Source organism: Pipistrellus kuhlii, unplaced genomic scaffold, assembly GCF_014108245.1.
Source record: "Pipistrellus kuhlii isolate mPipKuh1 unplaced genomic scaffold, mPipKuh1.p scaffold_m20_p_1, whole genome shotgun sequence".
Taxonomy (NCBI): Eukaryota; Metazoa; Chordata; class Mammalia; order Chiroptera; family Vespertilionidae; genus Pipistrellus; species Pipistrellus kuhlii.
The window spans coordinates 87,962,667-87,984,892 of NW_023425404.1; the positions used below are offsets into that span (position 1 = coordinate 87,962,667).

General features: G+C 39.9%; 1 protein-coding gene and 1 non-coding gene across 15 annotated transcripts in view; one reads left to right on the top strand and one right to left on the bottom strand.

Annotated features, from left to right (window-relative positions):
• The window catches only part of SIN3A (SIN3 transcription regulator family member A), a 94,650-nt gene that overhangs the window by 48,099 nt on the left and 24,325 nt on the right, over positions 1-22,226 (top strand). For 6 of the 14 annotated variants that reach the window (XM_045586582.1, XM_045586615.1, XM_045586597.1 and 3 more), the window contains 11 exons: positions 915-1,166; positions 1,714-1,866; positions 2,005-2,163; positions 3,865-3,954; positions 5,986-6,104; positions 6,863-7,073; positions 7,601-7,717; positions 10,899-11,137; positions 12,706-12,889; positions 14,511-15,138; positions 17,369-17,538. In XM_045586582.1, the coding sequence (XP_045442538.1) occupies positions 915-1,166; positions 1,714-1,866; positions 2,005-2,163; positions 3,865-3,954; positions 5,986-6,104; positions 6,863-7,073; positions 7,601-7,717; positions 10,899-11,137; positions 12,706-12,889; positions 14,511-15,138; positions 17,369-17,538 (2,322 nt within the window). Of the gene's footprint in view, positions 1-914; positions 1,167-1,713; positions 1,867-2,004; positions 2,164-3,864; positions 3,955-5,985; positions 6,105-6,862; positions 7,074-7,600; positions 7,718-10,898; positions 11,138-12,705; positions 12,890-14,510; positions 15,139-17,368; positions 17,539-17,696; positions 17,832-22,226 lie in introns of all 14 variants that reach the window. The other 8 variants (XM_036455118.2, XM_036455109.2, XR_004990926.2 and 5 more) reach the window with 7 other exon arrangements.
• LOC118710147 lies at positions 11,307-11,410 on the bottom strand. Its single transcript, XR_004985318.1, has one exon. It is a non-coding gene; the product is annotated as a U6 spliceosomal RNA (small nuclear RNA).

Below are 22,226 nucleotides of genomic sequence, written 5' to 3' on the forward strand. Positions count from 1 at the left end.
TTCATCAGAGAAGGTGCAGTAGTCACATCCCTATCAAATGGTTCACATTTACATACCACATATTTAGATCTGTTTAAATTAAGACATGAACAACCTACAAGGACTCTCTTGCCCCCTGCTTATGCTCATTGAACCAAGAGCACCCCAATAGGTAGAAACTTTGCTTGGGTAGTGAGTGGTACTTTGATAGCACAGGCAGAAATGGTCATCTTATGATCAGATTATGCTATTGGCTGCATTGTCATCATTTTACAGAGGCTACTCCATTTACCAGACTAGGTCATAATCAAGTTAAGCAGAAAAATCTGATGACAATGATAATAATAATGGGTGTACTTTATCTAAAACTGCATTGTTTGATACAGTAGCCACATGTGACTATATATAAATTTAAATTAATTAAATTCAATTTTTCAGTTGCACTAGCCGCATTTTAAGTACTCAGTAGTCTCATATGGCTAGTGGGTATTATCCAGGATAGTGTAAATAAAGAACATTTCCATCATCAGAGTTCTGTTGGACAGAGCTGGTATACAGGACTTTGATGTGGAGTTACTATAACATTAAATTGTCTCTTTGACATTAAAGATACATGTAGAATGAGGGGTTTTTTTTCTATCCTTCTTGCACCTGTTGAGTTAGTATACTTAAAATGGCATGTGAAAAGTCCTTCCCTGTATCTATTTTTAAGGCTGTATTTAGAAATTTTGAGACTGAAATATTTGTATGGGACTTGTAAGCCCTCTACCTTTCCCACCCTCCCCAATGTGATTTGAGTTGGCCTGAAATGGCCTGGCCAGAGTGAATAAAGGATATATTGATAAGTTTATCAGACACCTTGTTTCTCTTTAGTTCAAACTTTCCTATGTCAAACCATCTGTTCCTGAGGAGAATAAAGACTTTTTTTTTTTTAGCCTTCCCAACTACAAGCACATACTCCCGCCAGCCAGCAGACCCCCCCACTCCCACCATACGCATCCCCACGCTCTCCACCTGTCCAACCTCATACACCAGTGACAATCTCGTTGGGAACGGCCCCATCCTTGCAGAACAATCAGCCTGTGGAGTTTAATCATGCTATCAACTATGTTAATAAGATCAAGAACAGGTTCCAGGGCCAACCAGACATCTACAAAGCATTCCTGGAAATTTTGCACACATATCAGGTAAGAGAGTTACCCTTTTATCCTGTCTTAACCAGGTCATCCTCTGAGGGCATCTAGTCCAAGAAGAAATTGAATAAATATTATTGTGTCTCCTAATTCTTACTAGAAATGAACCAGTTGGAAACTTTGATATGTACTTAGAAAGCATTTGATTGCTTGGCTTTAATTACTTTATAGTAGGTAGTCAGCATTTTTAAAGTTACTGCCCTGTGAAATGCATACTTATTTATGTGGAAAGTTTATAGGATGACTTGTATAAGGAGAAATTTCTCTATAATTTTTTGTGTTTTATTAATTGATAGTGGTCCTCTGCGAATTCACATATTCATTTTAAATGTTTTGAAAAGAAATTGTCAGCCACCATTTTCCACACTTTCTCACCTTGAAGTTTGCAGTCAAAACAGTTGCTAAAAGTATAGACATTTTCAAATGTAGCTCAAGTAGTTGACATACAGAGCTCTTGTCAAAAGTCTCAAAAAATGTGCAAAAGTGAGTCATCCAAAACAGTGCCCCTCCAATATGATCTCTTCCATTTGCATTTTGTCAGAAAGAGCAGCGAAATGCCAAGGAAGCTGGAGGAAACTACACTCCAGCATTGACTGAGCAGGAGGTTTATGCCCAGGTGGCTCGTCTTTTTAAAAATCAAGAAGATCTGTTGTCAGAGTTTGGACAATTTTTACCAGATGCCAACAGCTCTGTGGTAAGTTTTATTTAGAAGAACTACACTATTTAGAATTATTTTCTTAGATGAATTAGGAAACTGGAATCAGAAGGGAACTTTTTCTAAATGATACTTGCTTTAATGACAGCATTAATCTCTTTCATGTGTTTTAATTAGCTTTTAAGCAAAACAACTGCGGAAAAGGTTGATTCTGTGAGAAATGACCATGGAGGTACTGTGAAGAAGCCCCAACTGAACAACAAGCCGCAGAGGCCCAGCCAGAATGGCTGCCAGATCCGGAGGCACTCTGGAACAGGAACCACCCCTCCGGTGAAGGTGAGAATGAGCAGCAGCTGCTCATTTTGACTTTCAGAAGCAATTCTAGTGGACAGGTACCCTAGGGTTGGTCATGTGTTTTTATACTAAGCATGTAGTCAGTTGGATCTTGGATATTCAGAGTGAGTGTGTATGGCATAGAAACTTAATACAAAGCTTTGCAAAAAAAAAAAAGTTAGAATACCACTAATTACTCAGACCAATATGCTTTTGTGTTGTTAATCCTCAACCGAGAATAGGTTTTTTTTTCCCATTGATATCTTTTTTTTTTTTTTTTAGAGAGAGAGAGAGAGATTGGAGAGTGGAGTAAGTGAGAAAGAAACATCGATGTGAGAGAGACACATTGGTTGCCTCCTACACATGCCCCAACAAGGACTGGGGATCAAACCTGCAACCCAGGTACCTGCTATTAACGGAATCAAATTGGGGAGACCCTTTGGTGAGCAGCCCGATGCTCAAACCATTGAGAACACTGGCCAGGGCACTATTGTTTTTTGAGTTTTTATTGATTTTATCTTTCTTTGTTATTAGCTGTCATATGAGTAGCAAGCAGGTCAACAGATCTGTTCCACTTGTGAGTTTGTATTTTGCACGTGATTACCCACAGGTGGAAACACTACATTAGGATTAGAACTCCCTCCCTACTTTTTGCTTAGGCAGTGTGAGCAGTGGCTGTGGCTCCGCAGTGAGTGAGCTCTGGAATGACAAAGGTAAATGTGCTGTTTTTCCCAGAGTTTGTGTGTTTCTTCACAGATAGTTGAGATGTAGCTTTTTAAAAATAAATTCTTGCCCTGGCTGGGAGGCTCAGTTGGTTTGTGCATTGTCCCATACACCAAAAGGTAGATTTGATTCCCGGTCAGGGAACATAACCCAGATTGTGGGTTTGATCCCCTGTTGGGGAAAGTGTGGGAGGCAACCAATTGATGTTTCTTCCCTCGTAACTCTCTCTAAAATCAATTTTAAAAAGAAAATGCCTTCCTTTTTTTTAAAAAGTAAATTTTGCCTGACACTTATGTCATGTCCTATTAGTTTCCTTTTAAAAAAAACCAGTCTTGCCCTAGCCTGTTTGGATCAATGGTGAGAGGTTTGCATTGGACTGTAGGGTCATGGGTTCAATTCCGGTCAAGGGCACATTGTCTCGATTGCAGGTTCCATCCCAGCTTGTGCAGGAGGCAACCAATTGATAAGCCTACATAATGTTTCTCTCCCTCCATCCACCCTTCTGTCTCTCCCCTTCTTCCCTTCCCTTTCTTCTCCCTTCCCTCCCTCCCTTCCATTCTAAGAATCTCTGGAAAAAATATCCTCCAGTGAGGGTTAACAAAAAACAAAAGGCCAGTTTTAAATTGATCTGAATGGATATTGCTGACAAGATAGTTATTTCTTTTATTAGAAAAGTAAACTATATTCTCTTTATGAATTTACAAACATTCTATTCTACCTTCATACTTTTGGCCCATGGGAAAAGTAGAGAGAATATTTGAGGAGTAGAATGATCCTCAGGAGGAAAAAATGACAGGTAAACAAATAGAAAAGACGGGTGGAAATCTTGTAGGGTGTAAAGCAAGTTAGGACTTGAATTCTCTCATTTGTTGCAAATTATTAATCAGCATTGGTTAATAAGGAAACCATTGAACATGTGAAAATAATAGAGGAATCCACCCTTTAAATATTAGCATGTTTGTATTTTTCCTATTTTTGCAGAAGAAACCCAAACTTCTCAGCCTAAAGGATTCTTCTATGGCAGATGCCAGCAAGCATGGCGTAGGAACTGAATCATTATTTTTTGATAAGGTGAGTGAATGAATTAGATTTAATATCGACCATTAATACCAAAAGAAAATCACCATCAGGATTTTTTTAGAAGCATCAAGCTGATTAGGGCTTTCTACTTTTTGACATGGTTTATAAGTTGTAGGTCCTTTCAGTGCTAGAGAAATTATAGCATTGTCTGATTTGATTTTGTGAAATGGTTTGCAACAAAATACTGCATTTTCCATGGTGGAAGACAGCTTTGATAAAATAAATGATAATAAATACTCTCAAAAGGTTTTTGGAGCCCCCTGATGCAGGTGCTCAGGTCTGTACATTGGCGAGTGTTGGTGCACCAGTTGTGGAAGACTTAAGATGACTTGTAATCTTCTAATTGCTTGTGATACTTATTTTCAGAATCATGTATAGAATTCCTGGGGATTCTGATTTAGTTTTCAGAGCTCCCCAGGTGATTCTAATGAACAGCCTGAAATTGTGATCACTGGTTTAAGTGGTGTTTTAGTGTGTGTGTGTGTGTTTGACTTCCTCCTTGGAGTCAACTTGATGATTAGTAGGCTACTTTCATCAGGGTGGCTGGCAACTGTCAGACTTCTCACTGGCAGGAGCTGGTGACTTACCCTGTCTTGTAATTGTGGGTTTTTGCAAAAGGGCAAATGACTTAATATCTCCATGATTGGTGCCTCTTGATCTCATCTCTCTCAAGCCTGCTGTGCCTGTGTGAGCTTTCTGCAAAAAGTCGAGGCTCTGACTTGATTCATTTCTGAGGGCTGCCTAGGCACTTGATGCTTCTAATCTAAGGCAAATGAAGAAATTCAGGTCACAACCAACAAATGGCAAGGAAAGTGTGGGGATGGGGGTCAAAATGAGTTCAATTTTTAAAGAGGAATGTGGTTGTTTTGTTTTTTTCACTTACTGATTTTAGAGGGGGGGAGAGAGAAAAATACTGATTTATTATTCCACTTATCTGTACATTCATTGGTTGGTTCTTGCATGTACTCTTACCAGGGATCAACTCACAACCTGGGATGATGCTCTAATCAAGTTACCTGGCCAGGGCTTTTGTTGTTTTTGAGTACTTCTTTCTTGGAAATATATACTGAGTTAGGTGTAGATGAAATGTCTGGAATTCACTTTAAAACGCATTGGTTGGGCCGAAACCGGTTTGGCTCAGCGGTAGAGCGTTGGCCTGTGGACTGAAAGGTCCCAGGTTCGATTCCGGTCAAGGGCATGTACCTTGGTTGCAGGCACATCCCCGGTGAGGGGTGTGCAGGAGGCAGCTGGTCGATGTTTCTCTCTCATCGACATTTCTAGCTCTCTATCCCTCTCCCTCCCTCTCTGTAAAAAAATCAATAAAATATATATTTTAAAAAAACAAAAAACAAAAAACCTCATTGGTTGGGAAATGGTTTAAATGAAACCAAATTTACTGTACATTTGAACATTACGGCTGGATGAGTATATGGGGTTCATTAGACTATTCTGTCTACTCTTTGTATGTTTAAAAGCTAATAAAAATTAAAAGTCAATAAGGGTATAGAGTACAATAGTGAAGTGCTCTTTTACCTTTGGCTTTGAAAGTAGATATTTTATTTTATTTATTTAAATATATCATTATTGATTTCCAAGAAGAAATGAGAAGGAAAGAGAGAAACATCAATGCCTCCTGCATGTCCCCTACTGGAGATCAAGCCCACAACCAGGCATGTGTCCTTGATCAGAATCCAACCTGGGATCCTTCAGTCCGCAGGCTGATGCTCTATCCTATCCACTGAGCCAAACCAGTTAGGGCATGAAAGTAGATATTTTATATTGTGTTTACTGATTGGTAGTTATAAAAAGTATATGGGAGCCTGGAGAAGAGGTTGATAAAACCACATGGTCTGCAATCCTCCAATAAAAGAACACAGTTGCTAAATACTTACTTCTGAAATTAAAACTTCAGCTTGCTCATCTAGCCAGGCTAGTTTTACTTTATCTATGCCATTGAACATTTTAAAATTTTTGGATATTAAAATAATTTTATAATTGTTCTCTTTTGGTTGTCTCCATAAGGTTCGAAAAGCTCTGCGGAATGCAGAGGCCTATGAAAATTTCCTGCGCTGTCTTGTTATCTTTAACCAGGAGGTGATCTCTCGGGCTGAGCTTGTGCAATTAGTCTCTCCTTTCCTGGGGTAAGTAGAGTTGAAGGGGCTTAGCTCTGAAGCATGACATGGAATTGAAATAAACTTAGTTTGTGAAAGTATATGATAGGTAAAATTAATGTGATTGTGTTAGGTCATTTGGCTCATACGATCTCAGTCTTATGGGAATTCTTTTTTCTTTTTCTTTTTTCTTTTTTTAACATATTTTATTGATTTTTACAGAGGAAGGGAGAGAGATAGAGAGCTAGAAACATCGATGAGAGAGAAACATCAACCAGTTGCCTCTTGCACATCCCCTACCAGGGATGTGCCCGCAACCAAGGTACATGCCCTTTACCAGAATCGAACCTGGGACCTTTCAGTTTGCAGACTGACGCTCTACCACTGAGCCAAACCGGTTTCGGCTTATGGGAATTCTTCTATTTCAACTATAAAGCTGAAAAAAAATAGGCCATTGGCTAGCACTAGTGGTAGAGACCAGTCTATTTCAGGGTTCTAGAATCCTGATTGTATTTGACAACCTAAAAATGATCTTAATACTGAAACAATATCCTTGGTTAGAATAATAGTTGGCTCTATCTGATTTCTGTGCAGTCTTCTATCACCACCTTATCTGACTGTAAAGCACTCTGTAAGAAAAGGGGAAGCCAAATGCTTAGAAGCAATGATTGGGCTTTGTTCTTGTTAGCAGAGTTCTAACCTAATACCAAATAGTGGTACTTATATCTCAAAATAACTGCATAATGCTTCTAATTAATTGCTTACCAGTTTTTGGTTTGATTTTTTAGGAAATTCCCTGAATTGTTTAATTGGTTTAAAAACTTTCTGGGCTATAAGGAGTCTGTACATTTGGAAACCTTTCCAAAGGAACGAGCTACAGAGGGCATTGCCATGGAAATAGATTATGCTTCTTGTAAACGGTTGGGTTCCAGCTACCGAGCCCTCCCAAAGAGTTATCAGCAGCCTAAGTGTACAGGACGGACTCCTCTCTGTAAAGAGGTAAGGCCTTCCCCAGAAAGGAACAATCCTGAAACCTCAACTTTCTCTGGAAGGGAATGGTCCTAGGGATCAAGAATTTATATCACTGAAGAAATCAAGACCCTTCTCTAATTTTTAAAAATATTTTTATTGATCTCAGAGAGGAAGATAGAAACATCAATGATGAGAGAATCATTGATTGGCTGCCTCCTGCACGCCCCTTACTGGGGATCAATCCCACAACCGGAGCATGTGTCCTTAATTGGAATTGGACGTGGGACCCTCCAGTCTGCAGGCCGAGGCTCTCTCCACTGAGCAAAACATTTTGTAATAAACATTTTTTTTAATAAACCCGGAACCCTTCGGTTTTAATGTTTTACGCTTATATTTAGAACCTTTTCCTTATTCTAATATATTTTGCATACTTGCTAAAGAGGAAGCTTGTAATGCTAAATGATTCTTTTAAAATTTGTCTTTTTATTGAGAATATTTACTTGCCAGAAAGCTTTGTTACACTTTTGTTTCAATTTCTCTTTTATTATCCAAAGGTTTTAAATGATACCTGGGTTTCCTTTCCTTCCTGGTCTGAAGACTCCACCTTTGTTAGTTCCAAGAAAACTCAGTATGAAGAACATATCTATCGTTGTGAAGATGAACGCTTTGAGGTAAAGTCTCCTTGATTATTTGAAGTTTGGGACAATGGGAGATGCTAAATAATATATCTTAAATACTTATCTGTGAGGGTTGACTTAAGACTAAAGAGTCGAGGTTCATGTTCTTTTATGGTAAATGCTTGTTGTACTTATCATACTTTAAGAGTTTGTCAAATATGTTAGTAATATTTTAATGGCAAATGTGACTTATTTAGGCCACTTTAACCCTTTTAATCGAAATTACCAATTGATAGCTGAATAATAATTTGCTTATTTTAAAAATAAATTGCAAGGTCTTTTTTTTTTTTTTTAATATGCTTTTATTGATTTCAGAGATGAAGGGAGAGGGAGATAGAAACATCAATGAGGGGAGAAAATCACTGATCAGCTGCCTCCTGCATGCCCCCCACTAGGGTTTGAGCCCAAAACCCAGGCATGGGCCCTTGATTAGGATCAAATCCAGGACCCTGCAGTACACAGACCAACGCTCTATGCACTGAGCCAAACCAGCTAGGGCTAATTTGAATGGCATTTTAAAGATTATTATATTTTACAAAGGTATATAAAAACTTAGGACTGTAGTAAGGCCTACTGGGCTTTTTTGAAGCTGTTGGAAATTATTTATTTTAAAGCATATTGTTATTCTTAGCAGGTGGTTAGCAAACCAGCTCTCCTATGGGAACTGGAATTCTTCTTTCATCGTTCTGATATGGATGTGGTTGGCTCCCTTTGAAAGAAAGTTAAATTAGGTATTTTATTTTAAAGTAGTTAGGAAGGGCTTGAGTGAATAAATGATCTGATAGAGCCCCCATGCTAGAAGTGGGAATACTGAAAATGGGTTTTGAATCTCCATGATATTATCAGCAAAAAAAAAGGGAATATTTTTCCCTGGGCAGTGTAGCTCGGTTGGAGCAAAAGGTGGTGGTTCAATTCCTGGTCAGGGCACCTGCCCTGATTGCAGGTTCAGTCCCTGGTAGGGGCATGTGCCAAAAGCAGCCAATCCATGTTTTCCACTCTCTCAAATCAATTTAAAAAAAAAAGGGGCATGTTAAATGTGTCTAAAGAGGAAAAATTATATGTATCCTATTTAATGTATTTATTATATAAAACTTAACTGACCCTGCTTATCCCTGAAGATGGGTGATACTTTGCTCTTTGTTAGCTCATACTAATTTATCCCTCTGCCAGTTATCCCCCTCACTCACTCCAGTTGTCTCTGGCATGTTTTGAATGAAGAGCCAGGTGTTGCTTGGCCTCTGCTCCAGGGTTTATGAGGAGCCTTCAGCCATTTGCAGAGAACTAAATCTTGATAGATGGTGACTTCCATGGAAAGTTTTATCAGGCTAAAGAAAGCATTTCTTTGATACCTATGTTTAGTAAGGTGAGATGAGTTAGAAAGCAGAGGTTAGCATCTTTTTTTTTATTTTCAAGTGGTATGCAAGCAAAGGAGAGGCGACAGTCTCATTTCCTATTAGTGGTAATAGGAATAAAGGTGACAGTAGTAAGAGTGTGTGTGTGTCTATGTGTGTACGTATGTTTAGGCTTTGGTGGGATGGGCTAGTTAAAAGGAGTGTTCCTTTCTGAAAATCTCTTATTAGTACAGTGGTTTTCAAGGAGCGTTCCTTTTATACATCAGGATAGGTAAGTGATCCTACAATATAGGCAACCCCCTCCTTCCCCGAATCTTGGTGGCTTTAAGAAACAGATTTATTCCTTGGTCTTGTTACATGTACATTGATGTTTAGTGGGATATTCTACTCATCAGAATTACTCATGGTCCCAGGCTGACAGAGTGCTACCATCTTGAACAATGCCAGTCACTGGAAGGAAAAAGATTGCTCAGAGGGGCGTTGCACCTTTAAATGCTCTAGCCTGGAAGTAATCAGTATTCTGACCTACCTGTTCATAACTCATTTGCCAGAATTAGTTATGTAGCCCTATCTGATCGTAAGAGAACCAGGAAGTTCAATCCCATCTTTTGTCCAAAATTTCGGGAGGGAAGACCAGAAATATTTGGCAAAATGACTTAAAACTTAGAGAAACTTCTACAGACATTTTGTCATAGGCCCTTGAGACTGTTCCTTCACTTTGTTTCTTATTTAGAGAATCTTGTGTTAAGACTAGGAAAAAAGTTAACTCAAAGGATGCCAGTCATATCCTAAACTAGGTCAGACTAGGCCCTTGTCAAAAAATAAGTTGCAGGAGTTTCAGTAAGAATTTAAATGGGTACCTACACATACAACATTGAAATCCTTAAAGAATGATGATTTCTTCTGTTATTACTACTGAATGTGAACAAGGCTATAAAATATTTAAATATTTCAAGTTACCCTGAAAAACCTTTTTCATGAGACTGAGAGTTATCATCTTGAATGGTATTTTTGGAGTTATGGTTTTTTGAGTGTGTGTGTTTTTTTAATCCTCACCTGAGGATATTTTTGCATTGATTTTAGAGAGAGAAAGAGAGAGGGAACAACAGAGAGAAACATCTGTGTGAAAGAAACACATCGATTGGTTGTCTCCTGCACAAGCCCTGACTAGGGCCTGGGCCAGGGAGGAGCATTTTAACAATTCAGAAAAGCTCAGGAAAAGTGTCTGTAAGGTTGCTTCCTATTAAGTCCCTCTACTGTAGGGTTAGTAGTCCTAAGCCAAGCCCATTGGTGGTGGTGGTAGAAGTAATGACTACCACTTATTCATCATTTATTTATTTATTTATTTAATCCTTACCCAAGGATATTTTTCCATTGATTTTTAGAGAGAGAGGGAAAGACAGAGAAATATCGATGTGGGAGAAACACATCAATTGGTTGCCTCCTACACTCGCTTTGACTAAGACCCAAGCCAGAGAAGAGCCTGCAACCGAGGTATGTACCCCTAATTGAAATCGAACCCAGAACCCTTCAGTCTGCAAGCTAATGCTCTATCCACTGAGCCAAACCGGCTTGGGATAGTCATCATTTATTGATGTTATGTGCCAGGCATTGCACAAAACCATTTATATGGATTGTATCGTTTGATCCAGAAAACAACCTTTTAAGAGTAACTATTATCCCTACTTGTAAGAAAACAGCCTTCTGTGGCTTTTACGGCAGAGCCAGGATTCCAGTCCAGGGAGTTTGACTCCTCACCTTATATACCTAACTACTATTCTATTCTGATTTGGGTCCTGAGCACACTTTGTCTTTTTCTTTAGCTTGATGTAGTTTTAGAGACCAATTTGGCAACAATCCGGGTTCTGGAAGCAATACAGAAGAAGCTTTCCCGTTTGTCTGCTGAGGAACAAGCCAAATTTCGCTTGGACAACACCCTAGGGGGCACATCAGAAGTTATACATCGAAAAGCACTCCAGAGGATATATGCTGACAAAGCAGCTGACATCATTGATGGTCTGAGGAAGAACCCCTCCATTGCTGTCCCCATTGTACTTAAAAGGTATCCAAACAAATGTGCCCTTCGTGCTCTCCTGTGCTTCAGGACATAGTTGGTGTACCATTAAATAAAGCTCATTTTTTTACCTTGTTATCCCATGAGACCCCCATTTCTCCCCACCCCGGTTATTGAAAGTCAGGTATAGTGTGACATAGTGGAGCTTCTTAAAACTACACACACACAACACTTTATGAATTTGTGTGTCACCCTTGCACAGGGCCCCTGCTAATCTTCATATTATTCCAATTTTAGTATATATGCTGCCAAATTGAGCAAGCTGGTGGAGCTTCTTGATGAGGTTCTGTGTAATCAACAGTACAGGGCAAACCTTGAAAATCCATGGTGGAATACACTATATTTAAGGCCATAAAAAAGTACAAAAAAGAACAAAGAAGAAAATCACCACCCATGCTCCTACTGTTCAGTATTTACCCTTATCTTTGGTTTTTAAAAAGAGTCACCCTTTGTCTTTTTTTTTTTTTTTAATATATTTTATTGATTTTTTACAGAGAGGAAGGGAGAGAGATAGAGAGCTAGAAACGTCGATGAGAGAGAAACATCGACCAGCTGCCTCCTGCACGCCCTCTACTGAGGATGTGCCCGCAACCAATGTACATGCCCCTGACTGGAATCGAACCTGGGATCTTTCAGTCCGCAGACCGACACTCTACTACTGAGCCAAACCGGTTTCGGCACCCTTTGTTTTTGTAAAATTGATAAATATTATTCAAAAAGACTTAAGAATACCTTGCTACCAAGAATGTCTTTTTCTTTCTCCTAATAAGCCTTCAGCCTGAGTTGTAGAGGGGCTTTTGTGCCCATCAAAGGAGGGGGCCAGAGCCAGTTTCTTCCAGTATTACCTGGTGAAAAGGAATTCTTGTCTGCTGCACAGATGTCCCAATTTAGTGTCTCTCCCTAGTCTTCCCCTCGGATACTACCACAGATAATTTCTCTCTTTACCAGAAGTATTTAAATCTTAGCTTTGAGATGTAGAATGTTCTTCAGTTTCCATGTTGTTTTTTATTTTACTATTCTCTCTTCTTCTGGAAGTTAGGATCAGTTCTCATCAGAACTTCCCAAACTGTGTCAAAAGGAACATTACAATGCAGGCTCTCTACTCTTGGACTTTTGCATTTATGTTTGCATAGTAAACATTCTTAGAGGTTCTGTATCAAAGAAACTTCTTTAAATATATGTTAGCTGGTCAAGGATGAGAATATTTAAGAATTTTCTATGGAATGCTGTTTGAGAAATACTGTTCTAGGTAGGATTTCTGACTTTGGGGAAAATCATTTCCCCAAAATCCTGAATGAGTAATTTCCTCATGTAACAAGTTAAAGACTGGTTTGAATAACATTTATCTGAAGTCGCCAATAATTTTGACAGGCCTGTCATACCTATCTATCTGTTTATTAAATTTATTGGGGTGACATTGCTCAACATGATTATATAGGTTTCAGGTGTGGGTTAGGTGTTGTTATCCCTATTTCACTGGTATAGCAAAGCCAGGATTCCATTCCAAATAGTTTTGACTTATACGTGCATTTCCACCCCATTTCATACCCAACTAGGTTGAAGATGAAAGAGGAAGAATGGCGAGAAGCTCAGAGGGGCTTTAACAAGGTGTGGAGAGAGCAAAATGAGAAATACTACTTGAAGTCTCTGGACCATCAGGGTATCAACTTTAAACAGAATGACACCAAGGTCCTAAGGTCTAAGAGCTTACTCAACGAGATTGAGAGTATCTATGATGAGGTGAGCTGGAAGTTTCTACACCTGTGAGAGGGCTCCAATCTTTGTATTCTGCATAGCTTTGATTTCTGGAAATTACCATCTTTTAAAATAAAAGCCTAATATGCTAAGTGTTCGGTCATCCGGTGGCTGGTCAACTGTGTAATATGCTACTGATATGCTAAGGCCGCTCAACTGCTTGCTATGATGTGCGCTGACCACCATGAGGCAGTCGATCAGTCGCTATGACATGCACTGACCACTAGGGGCAGACAGTTGACCAGTTGCTATAACATGCACTGACCACCAGATGTTTCAACTGGTAGGTTAGTTTGCTGCTGGGGTCCGGCCAATCAGGACTGAACGAGATGGGCCAGACACCCCCTAGAGCCCTCCCGCCGTAACTCCCCAGCCCAAATCATGCACCAGTGGGGTCCCGCAGCCTGGTCTGTGCCTCTCACAATCTAGGATCCCTCGGGGGATCTTGGAGAGCCGGTTTAGTCCCAATCCCGCAGAGCACTCTCCTTAGGAGGGTGCCAGATTGGTGAGCCCTGCTGTGGCAGCAGGAGCCTCTCCAGATCAAGACTTACTAGGTGTGAGCCCACAGCAGGCACAGTGGGGCTTAGCATATCAGTAGCATATTTATTTCACAGTTGACCAGCCACCGGATGACTGGACACTTAGCATATAGGAGCTGCAGGTAGGAGCTGCAGGAGGCATTGGACTGTGGGTTTCGGCCCAATCCCCGCAGACCACCCTGAGAGACGCCATTTGTTCATGAATTCGTGCGCTAGGCCTCTAGTTGTTATATGAAAGCAAAACCCTCTAAGACTTCTTGATTCTTGCTTCATAACTGTCATAAGCTTCTATTAATGATTCTAACATTTTAACTCTTAACCTTACCTTTCTACCTTAGCTGTCTTACTGGTTTCCTAGTTTACCCTCCTGGTTTCAGTTGACAGCCCCACTTCTCCCCATTCACTGCTTGAGTGCCTTGTGTTTGATTGGGTTGCCTCAGCTTCCCACTGCTTAAACTCTTCTCACTGATAACAAACTCTTTCTAATCCTCGTTTATTCAGCATACTTACGAAGTTTCTATGTAGTTCAGGATAAGAGATGAATAAGAAAGTAATCCTGTTTTCTTTAAATTCACAGTCTTAGGGGATGGATAGAGACATAAATGTAGTGTGGTTGAGAATTCCTAGAAGTGATGTGGTCTTCAATTTTAAAAAGCTTTTTATCATGCAAATGTCAAATATACATGAAAGGGGAGAAAATAATAAAGTGAGCTCTTACGTAAATTTAAATAATAATTCCTATTTTGTCAATGTTTTTATATCAAACACTTTCTGCACTTTCACCCCAGAAGTACTTTAGAGTGAATCCTAGACCTCATACTGACTGCTTCCTCCATAAATGCTAATTCAGAATTTTAGAAGATTGTCCCAATGTCCCCTATCAGTCTTCAAAGTCTAGAAGGTACCAATATTTTGTTCTCAAACCACATCTTCCACATTACCTTATTGTTCCTAGAAGTTTTGGATTGGAAAAATAATAGTCACTATAGTTAATATTGTAATTAAATGTGCTGGTAGGTTGTTGCTATGGACATGACACTTACTGCTTCGTCTCTCTCTCCTGGTAGAGGCAAGAGCAGGCCACTGAAGAAAATGCTAGTGTACCTGCCGGCCCACACCTCTCTCTGGCCTATGAAGACAAGCAGATCCTGGAGGACGCTGCTGCCCTGATTATCCACCACGTAAAGAGACAGACAGGCATTCAGAAGGAGGACAAGTATAAAATCAAGCAGATCATGCATCACTTCATTCCAGATCTGCTCTTTGCTCAGAGGGGTGATCTCTCTGATGTAGAAGAAGAGGAAGAAGAAGAGATGGATGTAGATGAGGCCACAGGGGTGGCTAAGAAGCACAATGGGGTTGGGGGCAGCTCCCCCAAGTCCAAGCTACTGTTTAGCAACACAACAGCACAGAAGCTAAGAGGGATGGATGAAGTGTACAACCTCTTCTATGTTAATAACAACTGGTACATCTTTATGCGACTGCACCAGATTCTTTGCTTGAGACTTCTGCGGATTTGTTCCCAAGCAGAACGGCAGATCGAAGAAGAAAACCGAGAGAGGGAGTGGGAGCGGGAAGTGCTGGGCATAAAGCGAGACAAGAGCGACAGCCCTGCCATCCAGCTCCGTCTTAAGGAACCTAGTGAGTGCCTAGACTACTGGTTTACAGAAGATGTGTTAACAGAAGATGTGAGGGGTTGGTGACCTTGGCGCCTAGTTAGACTTGAAACTGTTTTTCTTTTATACATGGGACACAGGCAGGCTTTAGAGAAGTTCAAATCCTAGTTCTGCAACTTACTGGTTGTGTGACCTTACTTAACTCTCTGAACCTGTTTACCTGTAAAATGAAGGTTCTACTTGTTACTTTATGAGGTTGTTTGGAGAAGTGAAAATATGCAAACCACCCTTTACAATGCTTGGATTGTGGATACTTGACACCAGCAGGGGGTGTCAGTTGCCATCAGTTTCCCAAATGGCAGATCTCTGGGTTATTACAAAGAATTTCAAAGGATAGAGAGACAAAAACAGCACAGTTGGCTCCATTGCATGACAGATCATAAATTCCTAGTGGTTCATGCCTAAGGCAGATGGGAATTTTCTTGATGTGTTTGGGCAGGACTTTTCTTTAACCAGAGGGGTTCATGGTTCATTCCTAATAAATGGAGATGGGGATATGGAAAGGAGATTGGAACTCAAGATACGGTGTGAGCCAGCAGAATAGGCAAAACAGAAATGAAGATCGAGAACCAAGAAAAGGAAAATAAATAGGGGTTAAGGAAGCCATTCATCATGTGCTTTAAGTAATTCTGTGCCACCTATTTCTAGATAACTGTTCAGTTCATAAATACTTGAGGTATGAGTCAAAATCTTTTTCATGAAGCCTTTCTTCTGTGCCCTTGAGGAAATAGACAATCTATGGAGCAAATTAGCTTTTTTTTTTTTTTTTTTTTTTTTTAACTGTTGCTAATGTAAGAAGCCCATGTATGGCCCTAGCCTTCAATCTGTTGAAGAGCTAATGACCCTGGGAATTTAAAAAACCTTTATCTGGATTAATCCTAGCTTGATAGAGACAACTTTTGGACCTCAGTGTGGTGATTTCCACCTGCTTGGGTAGAAATAAGAGAAAATGGCCTAATCCTGGCTTGACTACTGACTTATCTTGGTTTGAGGCTTATGGTCTTGAGTGGCAATTCCAGCTTCACTGATCATAGCTCATGTGCATTTGCACTCATTGCTTTATTCTGACCGAACAGCATTTTTTCATAGCACTAGTATGGCTCATGCCTATGCCATGACTCTGAACAAGATGATATTCTGATGAAACTCAAGCCAGTTGCTGCTCTTAAACAGTAATTGTCCTGTTTTGCTTATCTTGAATAAACCCATCACACTGCAGATAAACGGACTCAGCTTTTGCTGTTAGCTTTCTGCCCCTGTATATACTTTACAAACTGAAGACCAAATGTCATTTTGTGAAAGCTTTTTATTGAAGTGTAACACATACTCAAAAGTATACAAATCCAAATTGTATATAGCTCAGGGAACTTTTACAAAGTGAATACACCTGTGTAACCAGAACCTAGATAAAAAAACACACAACCGATATACCAATAGCCTCCTCATGCCACTTTCAAGTCTGCATGTTTTTGAGCCTTGTGTAAATAAATGAGTCTTATTTTAGTAAGCTGAAGTCAGAGTCCTTTTACCATTCCTGAGCACTCTGCTAGTTGCCAACGTCTCCATCACAACTGATAAGAGTCCAGCTGGTGGCAGAAATGGTTCAAGTGCAGCTACACATCACTGTGCAATTTATGAAGTATAACATTTGGAATCCATTTTGTAACAAAGGGACTTTGACAGATGCAGTTGACTTTATTATTCATATGGTATTTAATTTGCTCACCTTTTTTTCTGTTCCTGAGAAGTTTCCCAATGCTAGAGTGTGACTATCTGCTTTCCTCACCTGCCCCTCTATATTTCATGCAAACAGCTTGGTGAGCAAGAGACTCAAGTGGGAAATGCTCTTCACAGGCACGGTTGGAGGTGTGGTGATAGTTTTCTCTCAGCAGGGGAGCCAACAAGTTTTTGAAGAAACTTCTTCCCTGGGATATTTTGCTCTCTTATGCTGAGCCCAGCCTATTTCTAGATAACTGTTCAGACAGACAAGCATTGTCTGTCACTAAGTGTCTTTCTGGCATGGTCAGAATTCTAGAAGCTGCTGGTGAAGTTGTGGAATCACTGTTCTCTGATAGAGCTGCTGATTGTAGCCTCCTGTCAGATTGTATCTCTTCAGATTGAGAAGGCATGCTTTGATACCTAGGGTTGGTTCATTCAGTGCTCTTTAGGCCAGCTCTGGGACCTGCCTGCCTACTCTCCTGATCTTTCTTTAGCAGAGTAAAGCCTCACCTGTTCCATCTCCCCCACAGTGGATGTTGATGTAGAAGATTATTACCCAGCTTTCCTGGATATGGTGCGGAGCCTGCTGGATGGCAACATTGACTCATCGCAATATGAAGATTCACTGCGAGAGATGTTCACCATTCATGCCTACATTGCCTTCACCATGGACAAGCTCATCCAGAGCATTGTCAGACAGGTGAGGGTGAGGGTGGGTACAGGAAGATAGCCTTCCCTAAAGATGGACCAGGCACAAAGAAAGGGTTTATAATAATGTTTATGTAGGAATGCTTCTATAGAGGGGAGAGGAAGTGAATATGCACTTCACCCACATAACTAACTCCTCACTTTGCTCAGTGTGCCCTCATAGTTGGATGAGCCTGCCTCACACCTGATGTTTGGCTCCTTTCTTGCTGGCTGCCTGTTGAGCCAGCATTGGTCCTGATCCTGATCTCTGCCTTCTTGGTCCAGCTCTGTTCTCGTCTATCAGGGGTGAGCTCTCTGCTGGTAGTCTTTTCTCTTCTATAGGTGTTGGTAATTCTACATTCTTTTTTCATTTAATATTTGAAGTTCTTACAGGAAGGGTTTCATAGAACATTTCTCCGAGTTAGGTTTGTCGTTGGTTTTGTGGCTTGTTCCTGTGGCACCCTGTGTGTTTATAAATATGTTTGATGTCCTCTATTGCAACGATAATTTTATAGCAAATAGTATACAGTATACCATGAGTTGTCAACTTCCAAAGGGAGTGTGTAGTTGGTGCACTACTTTTTTTAAAGTGAGAACTTGCCCTAGTTGGTTTGGCTCAGTGAATAGAGCACCCCCCCCCCCCCAGCCCCCAGCCCCTCCTGAAGGGTCCCAGGTTTTATTCCAGTCAAGGGCACATATCTTGGTTGCTCAATCCCCAGCTATGGTCGAGGTGCGTACAGGAGACAACCAATCTATGTGTCTCATATCAATGTTTCTCTCTGTCTCTCTCCCTCCCTTCCACTCTCTCAAAATCAATGGAAAAAATATCCTTGTTTGAAGATTAACAAAAAGTAAATAAAGTGAAAACTTATAAAAAGCAAAAAGATAATTTTAATTCTAAAGTCTACACTGCCACTATGGAAAGAAAAGTCTGTTGCTCATATTTTTCTTGGGGTAAAATATGAAATCCTTTGTAGAGTACCCATGATTCTGCATTCCTCCCATAGCAGCTTCTCGGAGTCAGGGAAAACACTTCTGAATTTTGGCATCTTCATGAAAGTTGTCAAGCAGTTTTCTACTGAAAGTTAAAGAAGTTATTAAGCCTTTCCTTAAGAGGTCCATATCATGACTGGCAGAAATCATTGTATGCATATAATTAGCTATGTTCATAATTTTTGAGAGATTAACCCTGTTAACATCCCCTAAAAGTTGTCTATGCTTCTTTTTTTTTCTGCTTACAAGTTTGCTGCTGCTACAGCTAGGAATAACATCATTAAAACTAACTTTTTATAAGCCAAGATTGGTGTTCTTTTTGAAACAATAGATATAATTAGTTCATTTACTAGTAGCACTAGGTTATGATTTTGAGTCAATAATACATAAGGTTTAGTCCTTTTATATGAAAACAGGTTTCATCTAGAAACCCTAATTCAATAGGTTGAAAATCTAGGTTCATGGTTCTCATCTTCACCCCTCAATTGAAGGCATGTCATTTACCTCGTCTCACTTGGTATTCTCCCTAAGTTCATTCCTGACTGGAGGAGAACATATATTTTAGGGTCATTCTATACATTTATCTTATAATTTCCAGGCTAATCTAAGAGGGATTTGTTTTAGGAATAAAATAGGTAGCTAGTAAAAAGTCAATATATGCCCAGATCATATAGGAATTGGATTGGGACATTTTCTCCCCTTGCCTGCATGCTTTTTTTCTAGACATCTGCTTCATTCTAATGCTTTTCTCTGCAAATGAACATTGAATCCTCAACCCCCTACTACTGGCCTTGTCTTTCCATGGCAGTGCCTCTAACCCAAACATTACATGATATTTTCATCCAGATGCTCTTCTGTCTATCCTGCACTGTTTCAGATTAAGAGGAGTGAGAATCTGACCAGCCTAGCTTAGGTATGGAGTTATCTAGTTGTCCCTGGATTATAATGATGCTCTTTCTAAAGACTCTAGAAGTGGCCATATATTCAAGAACAGAGTAGGGGTGGGTAGTTTGTGACTTGGTTTACTTTAACAAGAAGGTATCCTATATAACAAAAAGTTAATATGCTAAGTGTTCAACCATTTGACCAATAGCTATGACGCACACTGACCCCAGGGGGCAGACACTCAATGCATAGGCATGGAACAAACAGACTGATGAATCTCAGGGGGAAGGGAGAAGTGGGGAGGGTGGGAAGAGATTAACTAAAAATCTTATATGCATACTAGAGGCCCAGTGCCCCAGTGGGGTCCCTCGGTCTGGCCTGTGAGGAACAGGCCAATTCCATGCATCAGGCCTCCAACATCCCCTAAGGGGTCCCAGATTGCAAGAGGGCACAGCCAGGCTGAGGGACCCCACCAGTTCACAAATCTGTGCACTGAGCCTCTAGTAAAGTATGTGTCCACATGGTAGAGACCATGTTTTGAATATATTTTCTTTAAACTACTTTTTTTCTCTCTCTAAAACACTATCTTAAGCTTTTCTCAGTTTACATTATCATAAGCATTATTTTAATGCTCCATTAGAATCAATTGTCTGGACTAATTGTTATTTCTTTAATCATCTCCAGTTGTGGATTTTTAGACTGCCCTCATATCATTCACCCTCTGACTTTGCACTGAGTTCATTTATGTACAAATACACATACTTGTTATTAAAGACTTCTAAAAACAAATAGTTATAGTTAAAGAACATAAATTCCTAAAAATAGAATATCTTAGTGGTTATGAGAATTTTAAAATAAAATATTGCAGTTAACTTTTTGCTTTCTACTTTTCTGTTTTGTTTTTAACATTCTCTGGCATTGTAATGGATAGTTTCATTTGAGGAAAATTTTATTTCATAATAGAAGGATTGTCACGTGCTCATTCCAAGCACATGGATAAAGATAAGAAATCAGTACTGATAACAGTCTCCCACATTTTGGGGAAACATATTCCCAGGTCGTGGCTCTACCTATGCCTCGAGTTCATGCCTCGATGACCTTTAATGATAATTAAAGGTCATCCATGTGCATTCCCAAGGGGTCCTCTACATCTCCCCCATTTTTTAAATTTTTTAAAATAAATATTGTACATATTATTACAAATGTTCCTCATTTTTTTTCTCCTCCATTCCTCTCCTCCACCAGGTTCCCACCCCATCCTCTGCCTTTTCCCCACCCCCCATTGTCCTCATCCATAGGTGCAGTTTATGTTGTCTCTTCCTGTACTCCCCCCACTCCCCTTTTCCCTGAGAATCGTCAGTTCACTCCCCTTCCATACCTCTGATTCTATTATATTCACCAGTTAATACTGTTCATCAGATTTTTTTTTTAATTCCCTTGGTTTTTAGATTCATTTGTTGATATTATGTATTTGTTGATCATAATTTTAAAAAATATTTTATTGATTTTTTTACAGGGAGGAAGAGAGAGGGTTAGAGAGTTAGAAACATCAATGAAAGAGAAACATTGATCACCTGCCTCCTGCACACCCCCTACTGGGGATGTGCCCGCAACCATGGCACATGCCCTTGACCGGAATCGAACCTGGGACCTTTCAGTCCACAGGCTGACGCTCTATCCTCTGAGCCAAACCGGTTTCGGCTGTTGATCATAATTTTTATCTTTATTTTCTTTTTCTTCCGAAAGAACTCCCTTCAGCAATTCATATAATTCTGGTTTGGCGGTGATGAACGCCTTTAGCTTTCTTTTATTTTTGAAGCTCTTTATCTGGCCTTCAATTCTGAGTGATAGCTTTGATTCTGAGTGATAGCTTTGCTGGGTAGAGTATTTTTGGCTGTAGGTTCTTGCTATTCATCACCTTGAATATTTCTTGCCATTGCCATCTGGCCTGCATGGTTTCTGTTGAGAAATCAGTTGACAATCATATGGGTGCTCCTTTATAGGTAACTACCTGCTTTTCTCTTGCTGCTTTTAATATTCTCTCTTTGTCTTTTGCTCTTAGAATTTTAACCCTTTGCACTCCGAATCATTCTGGATATTGCTACCAGCTACTCGACACTACTTGGCGGCGGACACGTGCGTTGAATTAACTCAATTCCCCGTAATCACTAATAAACTGCAGTGTCCCCCCGAGAGGGGACATCCGAGTGATATGCTAGAATTCCGATGTCCCCTGAGAGGGTACAGCGGAGTGCAAAGGGTTATGATGTGTCTTCGTATGGTCCTCTTGGGATTCCTTTTGTTTGGGGTTCTGTGCGCTTCCTGAACTTGTAAGTCTAATTCTTTCACCAGGTGGAAATTTTCTGTCACTATTTCTTTCAGTATGTTTTTGGTATCTTGCTCTCTTCTTCTTCTGGGTTCCCCATAATTCTGATGGTTTGCTTGAAGTTGTCCCAGCCATTTTTAATTTTTAAATGGAGCTTGTGGACATCTAGTTGGATCCTTCATATTTGAGATCGCAGGAGCTTCCTGATTACTGAAAAAGAGAAGATAAGATTAGTAGTACACAAAGGAATCCAATTAGGTACGAGATGGTATTTTTTAATATTTTCCAAGGATTAAATTCTTTTAAATCATCCAGCAATTCTTTTGCCATATTTGCCAGAGATATAATTTCATCTTGACTATTCTGAATGGGTTGTGCATATTTGTGTAGCCACACCAGGTCTATACTGATATTATTATGATTTGATATTCCCTGTAGTTGCATCTTGATTTTATTCCAATCCCACAGAGAACTGTTATAGCGAGCTGAAGTCACAC